Source organism: Pimephales promelas, chromosome 24, assembly GCF_988280905.1.
Source record: "Pimephales promelas chromosome 24, fPimPro1.hap1.1, whole genome shotgun sequence".
Classification (NCBI taxonomy): domain Eukaryota; kingdom Metazoa; phylum Chordata; class Actinopteri; order Cypriniformes; family Leuciscidae; genus Pimephales; species Pimephales promelas.
In genome coordinates this window covers 245,001-263,522 of record NC_142792.1, presented here as the reverse complement: position 1 = coordinate 263,522, position 18,522 = coordinate 245,001, and the positions used below count along the sequence as shown (strand labels likewise).

The 18,522-nt window shown below is 41.6% G+C and overlaps 3 protein-coding genes and 2 non-coding genes across 12 annotated transcripts in view; 4 read left to right on the top strand and 1 right to left on the bottom strand.

The window, feature by feature from the left end:
• The first annotated feature begins 234 nt into the window (after window positions 1-234).
• Window positions 235-322, top strand: trnay-gua (transfer RNA tyrosine (anticodon GUA)). The gene is given in 2 exon segments: window positions 235-271; window positions 287-322. It is a non-coding gene; the product is annotated as a tRNA-Tyr (tRNA).
• Window positions 323-1,052: 730 nt separating this feature from the next.
• agbl5 (AGBL carboxypeptidase 5) lies at window positions 1,053-13,177 on the top strand. Of its 5 annotated transcripts, none has more exons than XM_039660520.2 (17): window positions 1,766-2,159; window positions 3,004-3,074; window positions 3,299-3,538; window positions 4,005-4,176; window positions 4,544-4,731; window positions 5,436-5,613; window positions 5,848-6,026; window positions 6,596-7,079; window positions 7,437-7,606; window positions 8,079-8,402; window positions 8,484-8,668; window positions 9,568-9,747; window positions 11,312-11,439; window positions 11,517-11,566; window positions 11,819-11,958; window positions 12,516-12,595; window positions 12,848-13,177. In XM_039660520.2, exons 3-16 carry the CDS (start codon window positions 3,345-3,347, stop codon window positions 12,584-12,586), a joined length of 2,643 nt encoding a protein of 880 aa, XP_039516454.2. In that variant the 5' UTR covers window positions 1,766-2,159; window positions 3,004-3,074; window positions 3,299-3,344; the 3' UTR covers window positions 12,587-12,595; window positions 12,848-13,177. The 5 variants fall into 5 exon arrangements, with proteins under 5 accessions (XP_088982825.1, XP_039516456.2, XP_039516454.2 ...); XM_039660521.2 differs by having other exon boundaries at window positions 12,763-13,177; XM_089126699.1 differs by lacking the exon at window positions 1,766-2,159 and adding an exon at window positions 1,053-1,187 and having other exon boundaries at window positions 12,516-13,177.
• On the top strand, window positions 1,725-1,797 carry trnaa-agc (transfer RNA alanine (anticodon AGC)). Its single transcript has one exon. It is a non-coding gene; the product is annotated as a tRNA-Ala (tRNA).
• Window positions 13,178-13,224: 47 nt separating the features above from the next.
• Window positions 13,225-14,575, bottom strand: ost4 (oligosaccharyltransferase complex subunit 4 (non-catalytic)). Of its 2 annotated transcripts, XR_016149787.1 has the most exons (3): window positions 14,447-14,575; window positions 13,393-13,519; window positions 13,225-13,322 (listed from the first exon to the last, which is right to left on the bottom strand). XR_016149787.1 is itself a non-coding variant. In XM_089126700.1 (2 exons), the coding sequence occupies exon 1, from the start codon at window positions 13,513-13,515 to the stop codon at window positions 13,402-13,404; it is 114 nt and encodes a 37-aa protein (XP_088982826.1). In that variant the 5' UTR covers window positions 13,516-13,519; the 3' UTR covers window positions 13,225-13,322; window positions 13,393-13,401. The 2 variants fall into 2 exon arrangements, 1 of the variants encoding a protein (XP_088982826.1); XM_089126700.1 differs by lacking the exon at window positions 14,447-14,575.
• Window positions 14,576-14,747: 172 nt separating this feature from the next.
• The window catches only part of gen1 (GEN1 structure-specific endonuclease), a 9,313-nt gene continuing 5,538 nt past the window's right edge, over window positions 14,748-18,522 (top strand). For all 3 annotated transcript variants that reach the window (XM_089126824.1, XM_039660523.2, XM_089126825.1), the window contains exons 1-9: window positions 14,748-14,906; window positions 15,632-15,795; window positions 16,246-16,447; window positions 16,966-17,142; window positions 17,569-17,679; window positions 17,753-17,826; window positions 17,980-18,065; window positions 18,147-18,297; window positions 18,372-18,408. In XM_089126824.1, coding sequence (XP_088982950.1) covers window positions 15,635-15,795; window positions 16,246-16,447; window positions 16,966-17,142; window positions 17,569-17,679; window positions 17,753-17,826; window positions 17,980-18,065; window positions 18,147-18,297; window positions 18,372-18,408 — 999 coding nt within the window. In that variant the 5' untranslated portion in view covers window positions 14,748-14,906; window positions 15,632-15,634. The remainder of the gene's footprint in view (window positions 14,907-15,631; window positions 15,796-16,245; window positions 16,448-16,965; window positions 17,143-17,568; window positions 17,680-17,752; window positions 17,827-17,979; window positions 18,066-18,146; window positions 18,298-18,371; window positions 18,409-18,522) is intronic.

The window sequence follows — 18,522 nt, the reverse complement described above, 5'->3', positions numbered from 1 at the left end:
GTATGGAAGCATCAAATAAACGTCATCACATATTTGTTGATTTATATAAACACACTGGCCGGGGACTACAGCTGGAAATTAGCTTTAGAGGCTAAAGCTGCTCTTTTCATCAAAAAGGGACTGTCCTCGTCATTATAAACTAAACATAAAGATCTCGAGAGTCGAGTAGGTCACCCGCCGTGTGTATTGTGTAACTCATATTCATAATGGATTGTATTAAAACAGTTTTCAATCCCTTCGATAGCTCAGTTGGTAGAGCGGAGGACTGTAGCGGTGATTCACTGAAATCCTTAGGTCGCTGGTTCGAATCCGGCTCGAAGGAAAGTTTTTATTTCGTTTTATTCATTTATAAAAAGGTTATTTCCAGTCCTAGTTTCAGAGCGGTCGATGTGTTTTGGTCACGATGAATAACCGCTTCACCCAACTATGTATCACTACGCAACACCATAGCAACCACTCTCCGCAACTTAAACTACATAATAGTTCCTGTAGATCACTCGAATCGAGAGTGCCTGCATTTACAGTAGATGTAGCACCAGTCCTATATTCGCAATAAAATATCCGTTTGAATGTCCGGAGATATCTTGATGCCTTTTAACAGTTTAACGGAGTTTTCCGTTCCCCGACACGCGGCTAGTCGTTTGTCAGTTGCGTCTTGCTTCGTGTTCACTCACTCACTCACTCACTCGCTCACTCACTCATAAAGACAGTCTTTGCCGCCATCTAATGGCGAAATAATGTAACTTCTGTTGCTCTTTACGGTCAGGGTGGGACTATTTTTTTCAGCGGAAGATAGCCTTTTAGTGAAAGTTGCGTTGACACATATTTTATTGATTTTAATATTTGTAATGCATGGTAACCGTTTTATAAAAGCAATAAGGTACTTGAGGCTAATGCTGTTTTGTGAATAAGCTGGCTGAAGAATATAACTTTGAAGATAAGTATTTACGAAAACGTCATTGAACATGTAACTTATTTGCTGTTCTTGTTGCATTTACACCTCTTTAGCCAGCAGATGTCCTCAGCATGCCATGTTTCGACTGAAGTTAGTGTACCGATCTAATAATCTAACAGTGAATTTAGTGAAATGAAAACAACACTAAGTCACCGCAACATAGGAAGCAAGATGTTGTCGAAACAATTAAGTGCCGGATACCACTTAATGCCTCTCACCATTTATTCAGAAGGTATGAATTGTTTTCCGAATACATTTTCTTTCTCAAAAAAGGGAGTTTGACTTGTCAAACGTACAATGCTGGACCTCGGCGATTAACTTTTCCACAATGTCGGCTGCCATTTTATATGCGCGAGCCTTTAAATTAGAGTGGATTATGATTGGCTTAAAACACTTATTTATCGTTTAACATCTGGAAAAAAATCGTTCCGAAAGTGATCCCAACGAAATCTTTTCTCTATATCGTTATCGTTATGGCTGTGTTTAGAATTCTGCTATTCTTGAATATTGAGAACAGTTTTTAGAACTAAATCTTTTGATTTAGTTTGATTTTGATTCAGTTTAGCACAATACTAATATTAATAACGGTATGAACTTTCTATAATACACAACCAACAATAACTAGTATTATACAGTATTATTTTCCGATTACACGGAAACTGGTCCGAGCTCTGAAACAGAAGGAAGTGTGACATTTAGTAGCATACTAGTATCCAGTAGTATACATAGTAGTGTTTATTTAGTGTAGTGCGCTTCGGATGAAGTACGCGGGGGATTAGCTCAGATGGTAGAGCGCTCGCTTAGCATGCGAGAGGTAGCGGGATCGATGCCCGCATCCTCCACACTTTTTCGCTTTTGTAGCGGAAATAGGCGTCCATTTTCAAACTCGACGAGCATTAAAAAAAGTTAATATATCCTAGCATCATTTTATTATGTTTTTTACACTCACTGATCTATAAAAAATATCTAATTTATATAGATCAGTGTGTTGACACGTCTTTTTCCTGTTTACTACGTCCTTGGCGTCAAACCAACCAATCGCTCCCCTCGAAGCTATCGCGTGAGCCAATCAGCTGGGTTACGTTGTATTCGCTAGCCAATCAGAAGACAGTGCGCTGCTCCTGTGAGTCAGACAGCCGATGACAAGGGGTTTGTTTGGGTTAAAGAGTCGCCTAGTGATCGCTGACGAGGAAGGAATAAACAGGTATTGTTTCTAAACACAGCGATGACAAATGCATTCTTGCATTATTTTGTGTTTAGTTTTCTATGCTGCAAGCAACAGATGTGTTTTGTTAGAAACCAGTGCTGATTTTGTTATTATTTAGCTGCAAGAAAGCTAGCGAATGCTAATCAACACTAGCCTCAGCTGATGTGCATCAGCGTTCCAGCGAAATGCAGACATTATCATATGTTTATGATTTAGTAAGCGATCAAGAATGATACAGGTTCCTATGATATATCTGAGTCACATAATGTCACCTAAACGGAGCAGTGATGGATCCAGATGCAAACCCTGTGCTATTGTTTGATTAATATATCACGGGTTACTGCCAGCAATATAATAATGGTATATGCGTACTCATAAAACATAATTTCTAATGCCATGGTATTACTGTGGTTTTGGAAAAGTATCTTATTTCTGAAACCTCTAAAGAAAATGAAACTAGAAATTGCAAAATCAAATTGCAAGATTCAGCTCAGAAGGTACATGGAGAAAGCCGAAAATGCTTTAAAATATATATTCATGTTTAAAAAGGGAATTATTATTAAAAAGTAAAGAAAGCAAAATATGCAATAAAACATATAGTGTTTATTATACAGGCTAGTGTTTATGTAATAGTCTGTGGAAATGTTGCTGGTCATTCTGTAATGTTGCTGAAATGTTACCACAGTTTTGTTTGTGTGTGAAATGTTAGAAACTCACGAAGTACATCGAGTGTCACCTGTCATCATGTCAGAGTGTGTGTGTGTGTTTGTGAGAGAGAGAGAGAGTGTGTGTGTGTGTGGGGGGTATTATATTAGTCCTGATACAGTGTTTGTCTTTCCAGCACGATCCAGCTTCTCTCCTGCAGACCGGCACGGCAGAGGAAATATAGGATTTGATGCGTCTCGCTTGAAGGTGTGTGTGTGTGTGTGTGTGTGTGTGTGTGTGTGTGTGTGTGTGTGTGTGTGTGTGCGTGAGGACCTTGGTCTTTAGGGCTTTATTCTAAATGTTGCTGCTGTGTCAGTGCTGATGTGAAGGGTCAGAGGTCAATGATGGTATTTGATGTCCTGTGTGTCAGGTTTTTCTTGTACACAGTTGTTTAGGTGTGTGTGTGTGTGTGTGTGTGTGTGTTTCTGCAGGTGTGGAGATGAAGCTGCTCGGCGCTGCTTAAACCTCCGTCTGGTCATGGAGTTCCGCTTCGGGAATGTGGTGTTCAGCTCGCGCTTCGACTCCGGGAACCTGGCGCGGGTGGAGCGGGTGGAGTCCGGCGCTGATTGTGTCCTGCCGGCCAACGCTTCAGTGCAGCCGCAGCACGACTACGAGTTCAACGTCTGGACCAAACCCGACTGCGCTGCCACTGAGTTCGAGAACGGCAACCGGTAGGAAGAAGATCAGTGATGTATTCCACTCTCATATATCTTCCAAATACAATACATATTTTATTGCATGTTCTGCATAATTTAACTATCTAAACTATGTAATATAAATAAACTATATTTTTGATTGCATTTTTAAAATGTTAAATAAACACTATATATTTTACTGCACGTTCTGCATAATTTAGATTTTTTGTTAATTTAAATAAACAATATATATTTTATTGCGTGTTTTGCATAATTAAACTGTTTTAAATGTTAAATAAACACTGTATATTTTATTTCATGTTTTGCATAATTTTAATATTTTTTTAAATGTTAAATAAACATTATATTTTTAAGTGTGTCTTCATCATCAAAGCTTCATTGATTATTGAATCCATTTTTGTTTTTGGTTTCCGTGTTCCGCTAAATGTGCTGCGAGTGACTTCCTGTCGTCGAGGGTCGTGAACGCTGTGTGTTTCCGCAGGTCGTGGTTCTACTTCAGCGTGCGAGGGATGTCACCGGGCAAACTCCTGAAGATCAACATGATGAACATGAACAAGCAGAGCAAGCTGTACTCGCAGGGCATGGCTCCGCTGGTGCGCACGCCGCCCGTGAGGACGCGCTGGGAGAGGGTTCGGGACCGGCCCACGTTTGAGGTTTCACACACACACACACACACTCGCTCGCTCAACACACTGTGTCATTTCAGGTTCCTGTCTAAAAATAATCTGCTATTTTTATCCAGTTATAAATAACTCCTGAATGCAGATAGCTCAGTGTGCGTGTGTGTGTGTGTGTGTGTGTGTACTATAAAGTGTGTATATAGTAATACAGCAGTAGTGTAAATATTACTACATATAAAGAGTGTGTGTACTCTCGATATCTTATTGCACATTTTGTGTGTGAACAAACACTATATATTTTATTGCACATTTTCATTTTTAAACATCAAATATGCACTGTATTTGATTGCAGATTTATTTTGCATTGTTTTGGTGTGTAAATGTGTAACTGTCTCTGCAGATGTCGGACAGTCAGTTCATCCTGTCGTTTGTCCACCGTCTGCTGGACGTGCGAGGCGTCACCACGTACTTCTCCTTCTGTTACCCGTTCTCCTACAGCGAGTGTCAGGACATGATGCTGCAGCTCGAGCAGAAGTTCCTGAGCGCCACACACACACACACACACACACACACGCTGGGGCCCTGCAGGTACTGCACCTCACGCATCATCACTGCACATCGCTCCACTTTTAAATGTTAAACACTATATATTCATTGCCAATTTTGCATTCTTTTCCTTTTTAAATATGAAACACTATTTATTGCACATTTGCATTATTTTCATTTTTTTGATATTAAACAATTTATATTTGAACGTACATTTCGCATTATTTTCATTTTTAAATATTAAACACTATATATTTTATTGCACATTTGCATTATTTTTAAATATTAAACGCTATATATTTTAATGCACGTTTTGCATTATTTTAATTTGTAAATATTAAACATTATATATTTTATTACACATTTGCATTTTTTTATTTTAAACACTATGTATTGTAATGCACATTTAGCATTTTTTTTTCATTTTTAGATATTAAACACTATATATTTTAATGCACTCTTTGCATCATTTTTATTTTTCAATATTAAACACTATAAATTTTATTTTACATTTGCATTTTTTAAAAATATTAAACACTATGTATTTTGTGCACATTTTGTGTTATTTTTATTTTTAAATATTAAACACTATATTTTATTGCATATTTTGTTTCCCTTTTTATACATTATTTATGCATTGATACATTTGAAACACATTTAAATGCTTTTTTTTGCTGTTATTTCCTAAACATTCTCCCTGTACCTTCTAAAGCGCCGGTCCTCTCTCTCTCTCTCTCTCTCTTTAGTCCGGCGGAGAGTGTGTACTTCCACCGCGAGCTGCTGTGCCACTCTCTGGACGGGCACCGGGTGGACCTGATCACGGTCTCGTCGTGTCACGGTTTGCTGGAGGAGCGAGAGCCTCGACTGGACAGACTCTTCCCGGACCTCAGCACGCCGAGGCCGCACTGCTTCACTGGCAAACGGGTATCACACACACTTACTCTCCTACAGGCTACTGCTAGTGCTGGGCGCTATGAGCAAACATCCAGAACAGGGAGATTTCTTGTTAAAGGGTTCGTTCACCCAAAAATGAAAACTGTGTCAGTAATAACTCGCCCTCATGTTGTTCAACCCCGTAAGACTCTCCTTCCTCTTCAGAGCCGCACACCTCCTCATTCTCTTCTCCTGTGTGTGTGTGTGTGTGTGTGTGTGTTGCAGGTGTTTTTCCTGAGCAGCCGAGTTCATCCCGGAGAGACGCCGTCTAGCTTCGTCTTCAATGGTTTCCTGAACTTCATCTTGAGTCGGGATGATCCGCGCGCCCAGATGCTCCGCAGGATGTTTGTCTTCAAGCTCATTCCCATGCTGAACCCCGACGGGGTCGTCAGGGGTCATTACAGGTCAGAGGTCATCTGTGAGCGCTTGTGGTTATTCAACATTAATGACTAGTTTGTGCTACAAACAATTAATCAATTATTGAATCAGTGGTTTAAAGGTGCAGTGTGTAATATTTAGAGGATCTGTTGACGGAAATGCAATATCATAAACATAACTGTGTGTTCAGTGGTGTATGAAGAGCTTAATGTGTTTATTAGCTTATAATGAGACGTTTCGCTCTACACACACCGCGGGTCCGCTTGGTTACAGCGACATGTTTCTACGGTGGCCCTGAGCGGACAAACGCGTTTGGTCACTGTGTTGTTGTTCATGCTAACGTCAGCGAGTAAAACACTGACACAGTGATGAACAAGTCACAATAATATTCACCGTTTTACTGAATAATTAAGTAAACATAACTTATTAATTTATCTTTGTAAAGAAACCTCATTGTTTAACTGGCTACATCACTTCCTGTCGGCCACCGTAACTTCTGTTGGGTGCAGTTCACAACCTCACCACTAGATGCGCTACACACCACACACTGCACCTTTAACTGAATGTAAATGTAAGTGTTTGCGTGTGTTTGCAGGACGGACTCCCGCGGTGTGAATCTGAACAGACAGTATGTGAACCCCAGTCCAGATCTGCACCCCTCCATCTACGGCGCCAAATCTCTCCTGCTTTACCACCACATGCACAATCGCCTCGGCAACAACACTCCCTCCGCCCTCAAAACCTCCAACCAATCAAACACCAGCTTTCCTGTGACCACGCCCACTGAGCTAGAGCGCTGTCTCAACCAGCGCAACGAGGCGGAGCGAGGAGACGGGCCAATCCCGATGCAGCTGGAGGAGAGCTGGGAGAAGGGCGGAGTCGAGAAGGAGGCGGGGCCTTGCGATGAGAACCAGTCGACGCAGAGCAGAGGCGACGCCCCTGTAGTGGCAAGTCCCGCCCCCTCTGAGCAGGTCCCGCCCCAGGAAAGCGGAGTGGCGTATTATATAGACCTGCACGGCCACGCCTCCAAGAGAGGATGCTTCATGTACGGCAACAACCTGACGGACGAGAGTCAACAGGTGTGTGTGTGTGTGTGTGTGTGTGTGTGAGAGACACGAAAACGACACATGGCAGCAGGGTGATCTTACTTTAATGTATTTTTTTGCCTAAAAGTTCTTGCCATAAAAATACAGTTACAGTTTATACAGTTATTTTAAGTGTTTTAAATTTAATTAATTATTACAAATGTTTTAAATGTAATTAATTATTTTAAATGTTTTAAATGTATTGAGTTATCTTAAGTGTTTAAATTTAGTCAGTTATTTTAAATATAATCAGTGATTGTAAGTGTTTTAAATTGAATCTGTTTTTTCAATGTTTTCAATTTATTCAGTTATTTTCGGTCTTTTAAATATAGTTCATTTTTCTGTTTCCAGGTGGAGAACATGTTGTATCCGAAGCTGATCTCACTAAACTGCGCCCATTTTGATTTCCTGGGCTGTAATTTCTCGGAGAAGAACATGTACGCCCGCGACAAACGCGACGGCCAGTCGAAAGAGGGCAGTGGACGTGTGGCCATTCACAAAACCATCGGCCTGATCCACAGGTACAGACTCGTCAAATATTAAAGGGATAGTTCACCCAAAAATGACAATTAACCCATAATTTACTCGCCCTGAAGCCATCCAAGGTGTATATGACTTTCTTCTTTCAGACCAACACTATCTGAGTTATAATAAAAAAAAATTATGGCCGTATTGAATGGCCGTATATTTTTAATATAAGTCCATAAAAGTGCATCTACTTTTATCATGAATAGATGCACTTTTATGATGGATAGATGCACTTTTATGATGGACTTTGAAAATATGGCCATTCACTGCCATTATAAAGCTTTGAAGAGCCAGGACATGTTTTATTATAACTCTGATTGTGTTCGTCTGAAAGAAGAAAGTCATACACACCTAGGATGGCTCCAGAGTGAGTAAATCATGGGCTTACTGTAAGTTTCGGGTGAACTATCCCTTTAAACTGCTGTGACGTGAGTTTGAACCAATGCATGTGTTTCCTGTCTTTAGCTACACACTGGAGTGCAACTACAACACGGGGCGTTCAGTGAACACCATCCCACCCGCCTGTCACGATAACGGAAGAGCCACGCCCCCTCCGCCCCCTGCCTTCCCGCCCAACTACACACCTGAGGTGTACGAACAGGTGGGGCGAGCGGTTGCCATAGCAGCGCTGGACATGGCGGAGTGTAACCCGTGGCCGCGGCTAGTTCTGTCTGAACACAGCAGCCTAATGAACCTGCGGGCCTCCATCCTCAAACACGTGAGGAACAGCAAGGGCTTCGTGTCCGACAACCGCAGAAACCCCAAAAACAACAGCCCACCTAAACCTGCGTAAGGGTCACTGTAGTTCACTAAAGCCTGTAGACCTTCCTCCTGAAGGATGTGTTTCAGTCTCGTTGTGTGTTTTCCCAGAAGCCTGAGCATCTCCGCCTCGGAGAACTCGCTCACTCGGACGCGCAGCATCTCGGATGTCCAGGGACCCCGGCAGACTCCGTCTCAGATCAAGAGTTCTCCCAGCTTCACCTTCGGCAGCTCGGCCTGCGCTCACGGCCCCGGCGCTCACCGGCCCCCGCACAGGAGCCTGGGGCCCGTCAGAGGTCAGATCACAGTCGCTTAGGCCTTATCTCTCGGCTGGACACAAAGCCTTGTCTGAAAGTTTCAAGAAAGAAGTCAAAAAAGTGTTGACTTATAACATATTATTAGCATGATTTAACATGTTGCTTGCATTATTGAAGACATTGCTATAGCATGTTTAGCTTGTTTTCACATGAATTAGCATGTTGCTAGCATTATTTAACACATTGGTAGCATGTTTAAGAACATTGCTAACATGAATTAGCACGTGGATAGTATGTTAAAGTATGTTGCTAACATAACATGTTGGTAGCATATTTTTATTATGATTTAACACATTGCTAACATGTTGTTTGCCTTATTTAATACATTAAAATTAACATGTTACTAGCATGTTTTACCATGGCTAGAATGCTTTGGCATGTTGTTAGCATTTTGCTAAGATGATTTAACATTTTAGCATGATTCAGCACATTGTTGATAGCGTGATTTAGCATGTTGTTAGCATGTTGCCTTGATGATTTAGCATGTTGTTAGCATGAATTAGCCAGCATGGTTTAACAAGTCATGCTAGGATATGGGTCAAGCTTTGCTAGTGAAATATTTCAAAGTCTTGTTGTGCAAAAGTCTTGACCCCCTCAATGAAAGTCAATGGGACTTTTTGTAGTTTTGATCGCCCGTTTAACGAGAAACGAACATCCGATCAGCAAGGAAACATGCAGCAACCCGAGTCAGAACAGTCTGAATGACTGACCCAAGTCTGGGGGTTGTAGCTTGAAAATGGTTATTGTTATATAATGCTGTTATTGTTAAATGTGTAAATCAAATATCTTATTCTGTGGATTTTCGGCCATTTTCCCGCTATTTTTCTGTTGTACCACCACTCTGCGCGTAACTGTGATTGTGTTGTGTCCCGCTTTAGACTGTAAAGCGCAGGAGAAGAGGCGTCCGCATCATCAGCACCAGCGGCTCACTCTCCGCTCCAGCCTCGCTCGCCCCGCTCTCTCTCCCTCCTCCTCCTCCTCCTCCTCCTCTTCCTCCGCCTCTTCGTCCCCCGGGGGTGTGGTGGGGGCCCCGGGCCCCTGCTCCATCAGCACGGCAGGTCTGTACTCGCTCCAGCCCTCCAGCCTCTCCACACGCCCCCTACAGGCCAAGCTGAGCGACTGCAGGACGGCCCCGGAGTGACGGCCCCCAGTGTGTGTGTGTGTGTGTGTGTGTGTGTGTGTGAGCGAGGTTAAAAGGTTTTATTTTGTTGAATTTTACATCTGAAGATATGAGATTTTATTTATTATTCTGACTGAATCTAGCGATATTGAGATTCTACATTCACGTTTGAGTGGAATATGAGCTCGAACTGCACTGAATATCATCATAACAGCGTATTTCACCCCAAAATTATATTAAAAAGTAGTGCTGGGAAACGATTAATCGCATAGTGTTTACCTAATATGTGTGTTTGTACAGTGTTTAATTATTTTGTATATATAAACACACACATGCATGTTTAAATTTAAAAAAAAAAGGTGTTTGTTTTTCATGTTATATTTATAAATTATATAAATTATGTGTGTGTATTTATATATATATATAAAATAATTATACACAGACAGCACACACACATATATTAGGTAAACCAGCGCTGTTTTTAAATATGCATAACCACTAGCTTTTATTTTTGCATTTTTTTCATGTCAGTTCAACCAGCATACTCTTATCTGTGTCGGTTATATAGAGACGAGTGTGTTTGCATTATTACACTCGTTTAGGCTGGAGAAAAATGTGGTTGATTGTCATGAAATATTTCTCAATTATTGTTGGGAAGGTTGAAATATGATAATGATGATGAGGAAGCTGACGGGTCACGTCTCTAATTCCCCAAACACACGCACTTTAATTCTTTCTTTCGCTGAGAGTGAATATATGAACAAAATGAGTCTGTGAATGTGTTGTATGAGTCTGTTGCAACTATGTGTGTGTGTGTGTGTGTGTGTGTGTTTTCTACTTTTTCCTACAGTTTCATCTTATTTTATTTGTTGTGTGTGTTTGTAATAATCTTGTGAGCTGTAAAGTCTGTCCAGCATCATGTGACCACTGGACTTCATCTTTAATGCCTTTATTCTGACTGTGTGTGTGTGTGTGTGTGGACTGATATCCCACAGTCGTTCTCTGCCGGTTCAGAACACTCATTCACCATGTCCGCAGAACCGTGTGTGTGAACTAACCGAAACGACGCTCACGTCTCGTCTCTGCTGTGATGATGTCACGTGACGTCACTTCCTGTTCCTGTTCTCTCCACATCTGACTTCATTTCTTTTTCTCATGGTTCCTCTCATCCGTCTCTGAATGTGTAGCACAGAAGCGGTGCAATAACCTGTGACCCGCGTGGTTTATTAAGTGTATCCTGTATCGTTGTGCTCCGTGAGCTGATCGAGCGCTTCATCTTTCCTCTAATAAACGTCTTCTGTTTAAACTGCTTCTGTGACCTTTGGCCTTTCTTTATCATTCCTTCTCACGTCAACTTTTGCAAAACTAAATTGTCAAGTCACTGTAGCTCACGTGAGCAGTTTCTATGGTTACCAGCACATTCCACTGTTACCATGGTTACTGTGAATGTTTTTTTTTTTTTTTTTTTTTACGAGGTAACCCTTATCTGTTTTGTTGCCTAGGCAACAGCTGCCCTGAGTTCCGCCCAGCCGGCCAGACTAATGAGATGCGTGGTGGGCGGTGCAAGACTGGCCGATCAGGCCCCGCCCTCTCTCAGGCGTCCTATCAGAGGACGGCGTTCACGGCACAGGTAGAGACACACTTACTGGAGCTGTTCATGAACACTGATGGATTATGGGTTGAAAAACTGTTGGGACTGTTTTCTAGGAACCGTTGCGGGAATCTCTGGACATCCTGACGTCTATAGAGTACAGCAGGTGAACATCGTCATCTCACACTTACTGTGCTGAAAACGTGTGTGTGTGTGTGTGTGTGTGTGTATGTATGAATGTATAATTGTATGTATGTACATTATGATTTGATTGATGACAATATATCCATAAATGTATACCTCATCTCTCTCACACACCTATATCCATTTCATATAGTTAACATTCAAACAATTACTTCAAATATCCTACTTCCTCACACACTTAGAAGAGCGGCTGAAGTGTGTGTTGTGGTTTCAGGTGTGAGCTGCAGCCTCGGCCCAGCCGTATCCCGGTGCGGAAGGCGGTTCGTTCCGCTGTCGTCCCGCTCACGGGCCTCGACACACACAACATGAGCGTGTGGAAACTGATCAAACCCGACGTCAACAAACACCCGGCGGGTCAGAGCCATGATAACTAACCCTATAAAGACTAATGCATCATCTTTAATAAGCCTGTAAATGATGAACGTTTTACCACGTAAAAGTACAAACGTCCACATTCAGCTGGTGTCCGTCTGCAGCCAAATCTTTACTGATATTTAGAAGAATAACTTTGGTATTGTTAGTAATATTTCAAGTGGACTGAAGCGGCTGAGGTTGACTTGATTATCCAGACATCATTTTGTAGAAAAGGGAGTATTTGTTCATCTCTCAGTCGTCAGTGTGTTGCAGTGCATCAAACGTTTTAAAACTTCAGCGATTTGAGCATTTAAATATAATACTATACCGTTAAAAAGATTTACAAGCATAAATGTTTCACATTAACATCCGCATCTGCATAAAGTTGCATAGTTTCCGGCCTCTGGATAAAACTGATGCATCCAATATGATACAAAACAACGTCTGGAGTTTATATAAACTTCCATTTCTATTATAATATCGACTTTTCTGACTGTTATTCCACCAGTGATTAGAGCATTAATGGATCCATCTAACTCTGAATCTGCTGTGTTTAGGAGTGTCTGGGAAAGACGGGTCATCGCGTCTGGCCACCAAATCTCTGCTGAAGAGCTCGGGAGACACTTGAGATAAACAGGTAACACACCATACACACAGGTTTACTAAGTCTTGATGATGTCGTTTCTCTACTAGAACAGGTTTTCCTGCTTGAATGTTGATTATTCTCCTCATATTCTCCATTGTTGCGGCTCCTCTCTTCCCAGTCTGTCAGTAATGCTCTGTTTACTTCCTGTCTCTATGAAGCCCCTCCTCCTGAAAGCACACGGAGCTCTGATTGGTCATTCCCGTGTGCATGAACACTAACTCTTAAAGCCTTTGATCTCAACAGATGTTTGCCTTGAGGATCTCCACAGGATGATCTACAGAAGCTCCTCATGTTTGATACTGACTGAAATGTGGTGCTTTCCCAGCATTCAGCTGTTTTAACCGTCCACAAACACTAAAACAGCACCACGCTGCACATGTGTTGTTTCTAAGGAAACCCTTTTAAGTGTGTGTGCCTTTGTTTTGTAATTGAATTATGATGTGGCAATTTTATTGTGTTGCTCATTACAGTTGAGAAACCTGATGAAGCTCCGTGTGAAATACTGAGAATTAAATGCACTTCTTTGTGAACTCTAGAAAGCAATAAATATAAAATGTGTATTTACCAAAGAAATGCAGATGTTGTCATTCACATTAAGAAAAACACACACAGATCCTCTCGCACTTTGACCATTTATTCCCATGATTTCCATACAAAACGCAGATTTACAGGCTGGATCCTCCTCCGGTTCTCCTCCTCCGCCGAGGCCTTTCACATCCTGCAAGAGCAAGCGTCAGTTTCCCATCGCACATGATCAGGTGTGTGTGTGTGTGTGTGTGTGTGCTCACCTCTCAGTCTCACTCCAGTTTCTTCGGGTTGTTCACAGCCACATAGTGATACAGAACCACCAGCAGGAATAGCGAAACGCCCAGCATGTTGGCGAATATGGCCAGCTGTACGTCAGTCACCATCACGCTGCAAAACACACGCGTTACTGAGACCGGCCTTACATTGCACACCACTGTGCTCTTCTATGCTAATACCGTCACTACAGCATCTGTGTACAAGCATATTTATTTTAAGGTAAAGCACAATATAGTGCATTAGTGTTTTTTTCCTATTAATTTCAACTAAAAAAATAAATAAATAAATCAGCTACGAGGTGAAGCATAGCCCCAAAATCTTTTATTTGAAGCAAAAAAATATTTGAAAATCCAGACTTTTTCAGGGAAAGAACTACAATCCCATGAAGCATCGCGAACAACAATCGAATTAGAAACGATGTTGAAAATATGAAACTACAGTTGATTACTGTATATTAACCATATATTTTACAAGTATCGGAAAATATAAATACAAATAGTTAGGTATTTTCAGAGCGTAAGGAGATTCAAATGCGTTATGGGAGTGGGCGGGGCTAATTTGGAGTGTGTTGCTTATTTCCGACTCTCTGATTGGTGTGATTTTCGATACGAGCATCATAGGTAATGTAGTTTTTTTCCAAAGGGAATTCAGTTAGATACGATTATTAAAAATAAGCTGAAATAATGCGGGCTGACGGCTTTAGCAGAAGCAAATGCCATCGATTAACAAAAACGAATGGAGTTTTAAACTACTTGACTGCTAAACACTATTATAACTATAAAGGAAAAAAATATATAAAATAAAAACAATTGCAACCGCATGTACGTTATAGTGCAATTCAGATGAAATAGCACATAGTGGTTTATAATGATGATTAAATGGTGATTAAAAGACATCGCATGATTATTTTATTCTGAAGCAACACACAACATCATATTATGATCAAACGACATGTGAATCATCAAAGATCAAAACTGCTGCTCGTGTAACTTAATTGATGCTTTAACAATTTATAGTTCAATGTACTTTATTACTCACATTTATTGTGTTTTCTGTATGATGTTTATGATGAATCAATCTGCCGCAGCTCGAGAGTTCCTGCGCTGCTGAATTCCGGGATTGAGACACGTCACGCACATACGGGTCTCTGAAGACGTCACATCCTGAATAAATCACTGATAATTTAATTATTATTTTTTTTTTATCTCTCTTTTTTTAATAGTTATCAATTTAATTAAGGAATGAATGTTTGTGTGTTTTAAATAAAAAATAAACAAAGTTAAATAATTGTACATTTTAAAATAACATTGAGCGAGTGTTCAGAGTGTTTCTCCTCCTGACCGTTAGAGGCGCTGACGGGATTCCAGACGCTCGAGTCGGCGCGAGTTCAAATATTCAAACTGGAGGCTTTGGGCTTTACACAACAAAAAAAACTCCAAAACAACAGATTAAACATATAAACATCACTCCTTCATACATCAAGATACATATAACATATGTAAGTAACAATTGCTCCTTATAAAGTTTAGCGCTGGGATGTCAGAGTTGACATTATATTGTGGGTTGGTCATCTGAATAGTGGATACTTGTACTTTAATATGTTGGATTGATAGGATAAGGATATAGATGACATATTGTATGTGTGTATAGGCAAGGCAATTTTATTTATATAGCACATTTCATACACTATGGTAATTCAAAGTACTTTACACAGAAACGAATTAAAATAATATAAAAAATTAAAGCAAGGAAAGTTAAAACAGTTTATACCTAAAAGTGATATAAAGATGATACATAGATGAACCTCTCATCTGGCAAAAGGTCAGTCAGTGTATCATATTTTTCACAACTCCCAGTTTCACTCTTGAGATTTTCCCATGATGATTACACTGTCTGTGGTGTTCCTTATACACACATACACTAACATATATTAAACAACACACACACACACACACACATATATATATATATATATATATATATATATATATATATTTACGTTTATGCATTTGGTAGACACTTTTATCCAAAGCGGCTTACATTGCATTCCAAGCTACACATTTCCATTGCTATCACTTCTTGCTTTCCCTGGGAATCGAACCCATGACCTTGGTGTTGCAAGCACCAGCGCTCTACTGTTCGGGCTTCAGGAAAGCTTGTATTCATCGAAAAATTCAAAGAAATATTCCTTGTATGTTACGAGTGTGTTTGTGTCCTCTGAAGGTCATGGGTGTTTCTGAGCTCTGGTCGATTCTGGAGCCGGTCCGGCAGTGTGTCCCGCTCTACAGTCTGTCCGGGAAAACCCTCGCCGTGGATCTCAGCCTGTGGGTCTGTGAGGCCCAGCATGTGCAGGGCATGATGGGTAAAGTCACAAAGCCGTATCTCAGGTGAGTCTGAAATGGCTGCACAATTAAACGCACTGAAACCGCACGCATCGGTTTAAAGGTGCAGTGTGTAATATTTAGAGGATCTGTTGACGGAAATGTAATATCATAAACAACTGTGTGTTCAGTGGCGTATGAAGAGCTTAATGTGTTTATTAATGTTGTTCATGATCAGAAGCTGCTAACGTCAGCGAGTAAAACACTGACACAGTGATGAACAAGTCACAATAATATTCACCGTTTTACTGAATAATTAAGTAAACATAACTTATTAATTTATCTTTGTAAAGAAACCTCATTGTTTAACTGGCTACATCACTTCCTGTCGGCCACCGTAACTTCTGTTGGGTGCAGTTCACAACCTCACCACTAGATGTGCTACACACCACACACTGCGCCTTTAAAGAGCGATTTGAGAGTGTCTCATGGCATGATGACGTGTGTGTCGTACAGGAATCTGTTCTTCCGCGTGTTGTCGCTCACTCTGATGGGTGTGAAGCTGGTGTTTGTGATGGAAGGAGAAGCTCCCCGAATCAAAGCCGACACCATGAGCAAACGCAGCGAGATGAGATTCGGCGGCCTGAAGCCCAGGAACGCCACCAAACCAGCCGCTAAAAACACCAGCAGAGGCCGCTTCAAGGCCGTTCTCAGAGAGGTGTGTGTGTGTGTGTGTGCGCTTACTCAGATGATTAGTGTGTGTAGTAGAGCTGTTTGTGAGTGTAAAAGCTTATTGTCTCCTAAAAGATCTGATCTGCTGAAACGAGTCAGTAACTCCAGTCTCACATGTAGCTAATTAGCATAATCCCACCTCTGGTCCTGATTGGCTGAGCAGAAAACAAAGACCAAGATTGTCCATAAGAATTAAACTCATTAAATAAACCATTGAACATCTTAGATAATCATATTTCTCACTTTTCTCTAAGAATTGCATTGATTTAATATGTTCTCGGATCAAGACTGAGATCATATTCTGTTTATGTTTTTAAGGATATTTATTTATTTGATAGATAATATATACACATATATTATCTGGAGAATTAAAGTCGAATTACAAATAAGTTCAAATGATCAGTGTTTTATCATGAATTCCCCTGTTTTTTCCATTCAAACTTGAATGATTTTAGTTTTTATTTTGTTAATAAGTTAACACACTAATCCCCCATGATGCCCCAGTGTGCGCAGCTGCTGGACTGCCTGGGTGTGCCGTGGGTGACGGCGGCGGGCGAGGCGGAGGCCATGTGTGCGTTCCTGGACTCGCAGGGCGCGGTGGACGGCTGCATCACCAACGACGGCGACGCCTTTCTGTACGGCGCGCGCACCGTCTACAGGAACTTCAACATGAGCACTAAGGTTCAGTCTCTGGACACACTCTCGTCTCGTGTGTTTAACAGTGTTGTGTGTGACTCGTTACAAGTCACTGGAGTTACGTAATCAGATTACTTTCTCAATTTACATCAAAATATCTTAGTTACTTATTCACATTTATTGACTGACGCCTCTGTCCCCATGGAGAGGGAAATAAAGTGTGTGTGTGAGAGTGAACCAACACACACACACACACTCAGAGTCAAATGTTTCTCTGCTCTTCTGCAGGCCGTGTGTGTGTGTGTGTGTGTGTGTGTGTGTGTTGGTAAAAATAACTAAATGAATATCTTTTCTCCAACATGAGTAAAACTGGACTGTGGCGCTGTTCTCCTCTAGACTCAAACTCTGCTGCATTATTGTCCTGTGATGTCCGGTGTGTGTGTGTGTGTGACGGATGCTCTGGTCCCGCAGGATCCACAGGTCGACTGCTATCAGATGTCCAGCGTCCGGGACGAGCTCGGCCTGTGCAGACACACACTCGTGGGGATCGCCGTTCTCCTCGGCTGCGATTACATCCCGAAGGTACAAACGGCAGAGCCAGCGAATCAACACTCCCGTCAAGTGCTGATCTCTGAGTGTGTGTGTGTGTGTGCAGGGCGTCGCTGGAGTCGGCAGAGAACACACACTGAAGCTGATTCACAGTCTGAAAGGACAAACTCTTCTCCAGAAGTATGAAACCATCAAACCTGGTGTACTCACATAACTGAAAGACATTATTCACAAAAACCGTGTGTGTGTGTGTGTGTGTGTGTGTGTGTGTGTGTGTGTGTGTGTGTGTGTGTGTTGGCTCAATGTTGAGTGTGTTTCTCTGCTCTTCTGCAGGCTGGATGAGTGGCGCTCACACAGAGATGAAAGGTCAGAGGTCGCAGTGAAGAAGGTCACACACTGCCTGGTCTGTCGACACCCTGGTTAGTATCGTGTGTGTGTGTGTGTGTGTGTGGTTAGTTTCGTCAGACGTGCCTTGATGTGAGTTTGCTGTTGTCGTCCAGGCTCTGCTAAAGCGCACGAGCGCAGCGGGTGTGTGTGTTGTGGGAGCGAGCGCTTCTGTTCGCCGCAGGACTACGACTCCCAGTGTCCCTGTGAGTGGCATCGCACTGAACACACACGCCAGGCCTCCGCGCTCGAAGCCAGCATCAGAAAGTGAGTGTGTGTGTGTGTGTGTACTAATTACACACTCTTTTCCTGAGTAAAGTGTGTATATTCTCTGTGTGTAGGAAGACGCTGGCGTGTGAGCAGTTCCCGTTTACAGAAGTGAGTCCTGTGGTGTGTTATGATGATGAGTGTATTATTATTATTATTATTATTATTATGGTCTGCTCTTGTTCATGTCTTCAGTGTCACATGATCCTGGTTTGGTGTTTTCAG

Bases quoted from the DNA above. Each gene is read 5' to 3' on its own strand.
- agbl5 (XM_089126699.1), top strand. From the start codon at position 3,345: ATGGAGTTCCGCTTCGGGAATGTGGTGTTCAGCTCGCGCTTCGACTCC. The intron at 7,607-8,078 runs GTACAGACTCGT...TCCTGTCTTTAG, and splicing joins ACCATCGGCCTGATCCACAG to CTACACACTGGAGTGCAACT. The intron at 11,959-12,515 runs GTCAGAGCCATG...TGCTGTGTTTAG, and splicing joins CGTCAACAAACACCCGGCGG to GAGTGTCTGGGAAAGACGGG.
- ost4 (XM_089126700.1), bottom strand. From the start codon at position 13,515: ATGGTGACTGACGTACAGCTGGCCATATTCGCCAACATGCTGGGCGTT.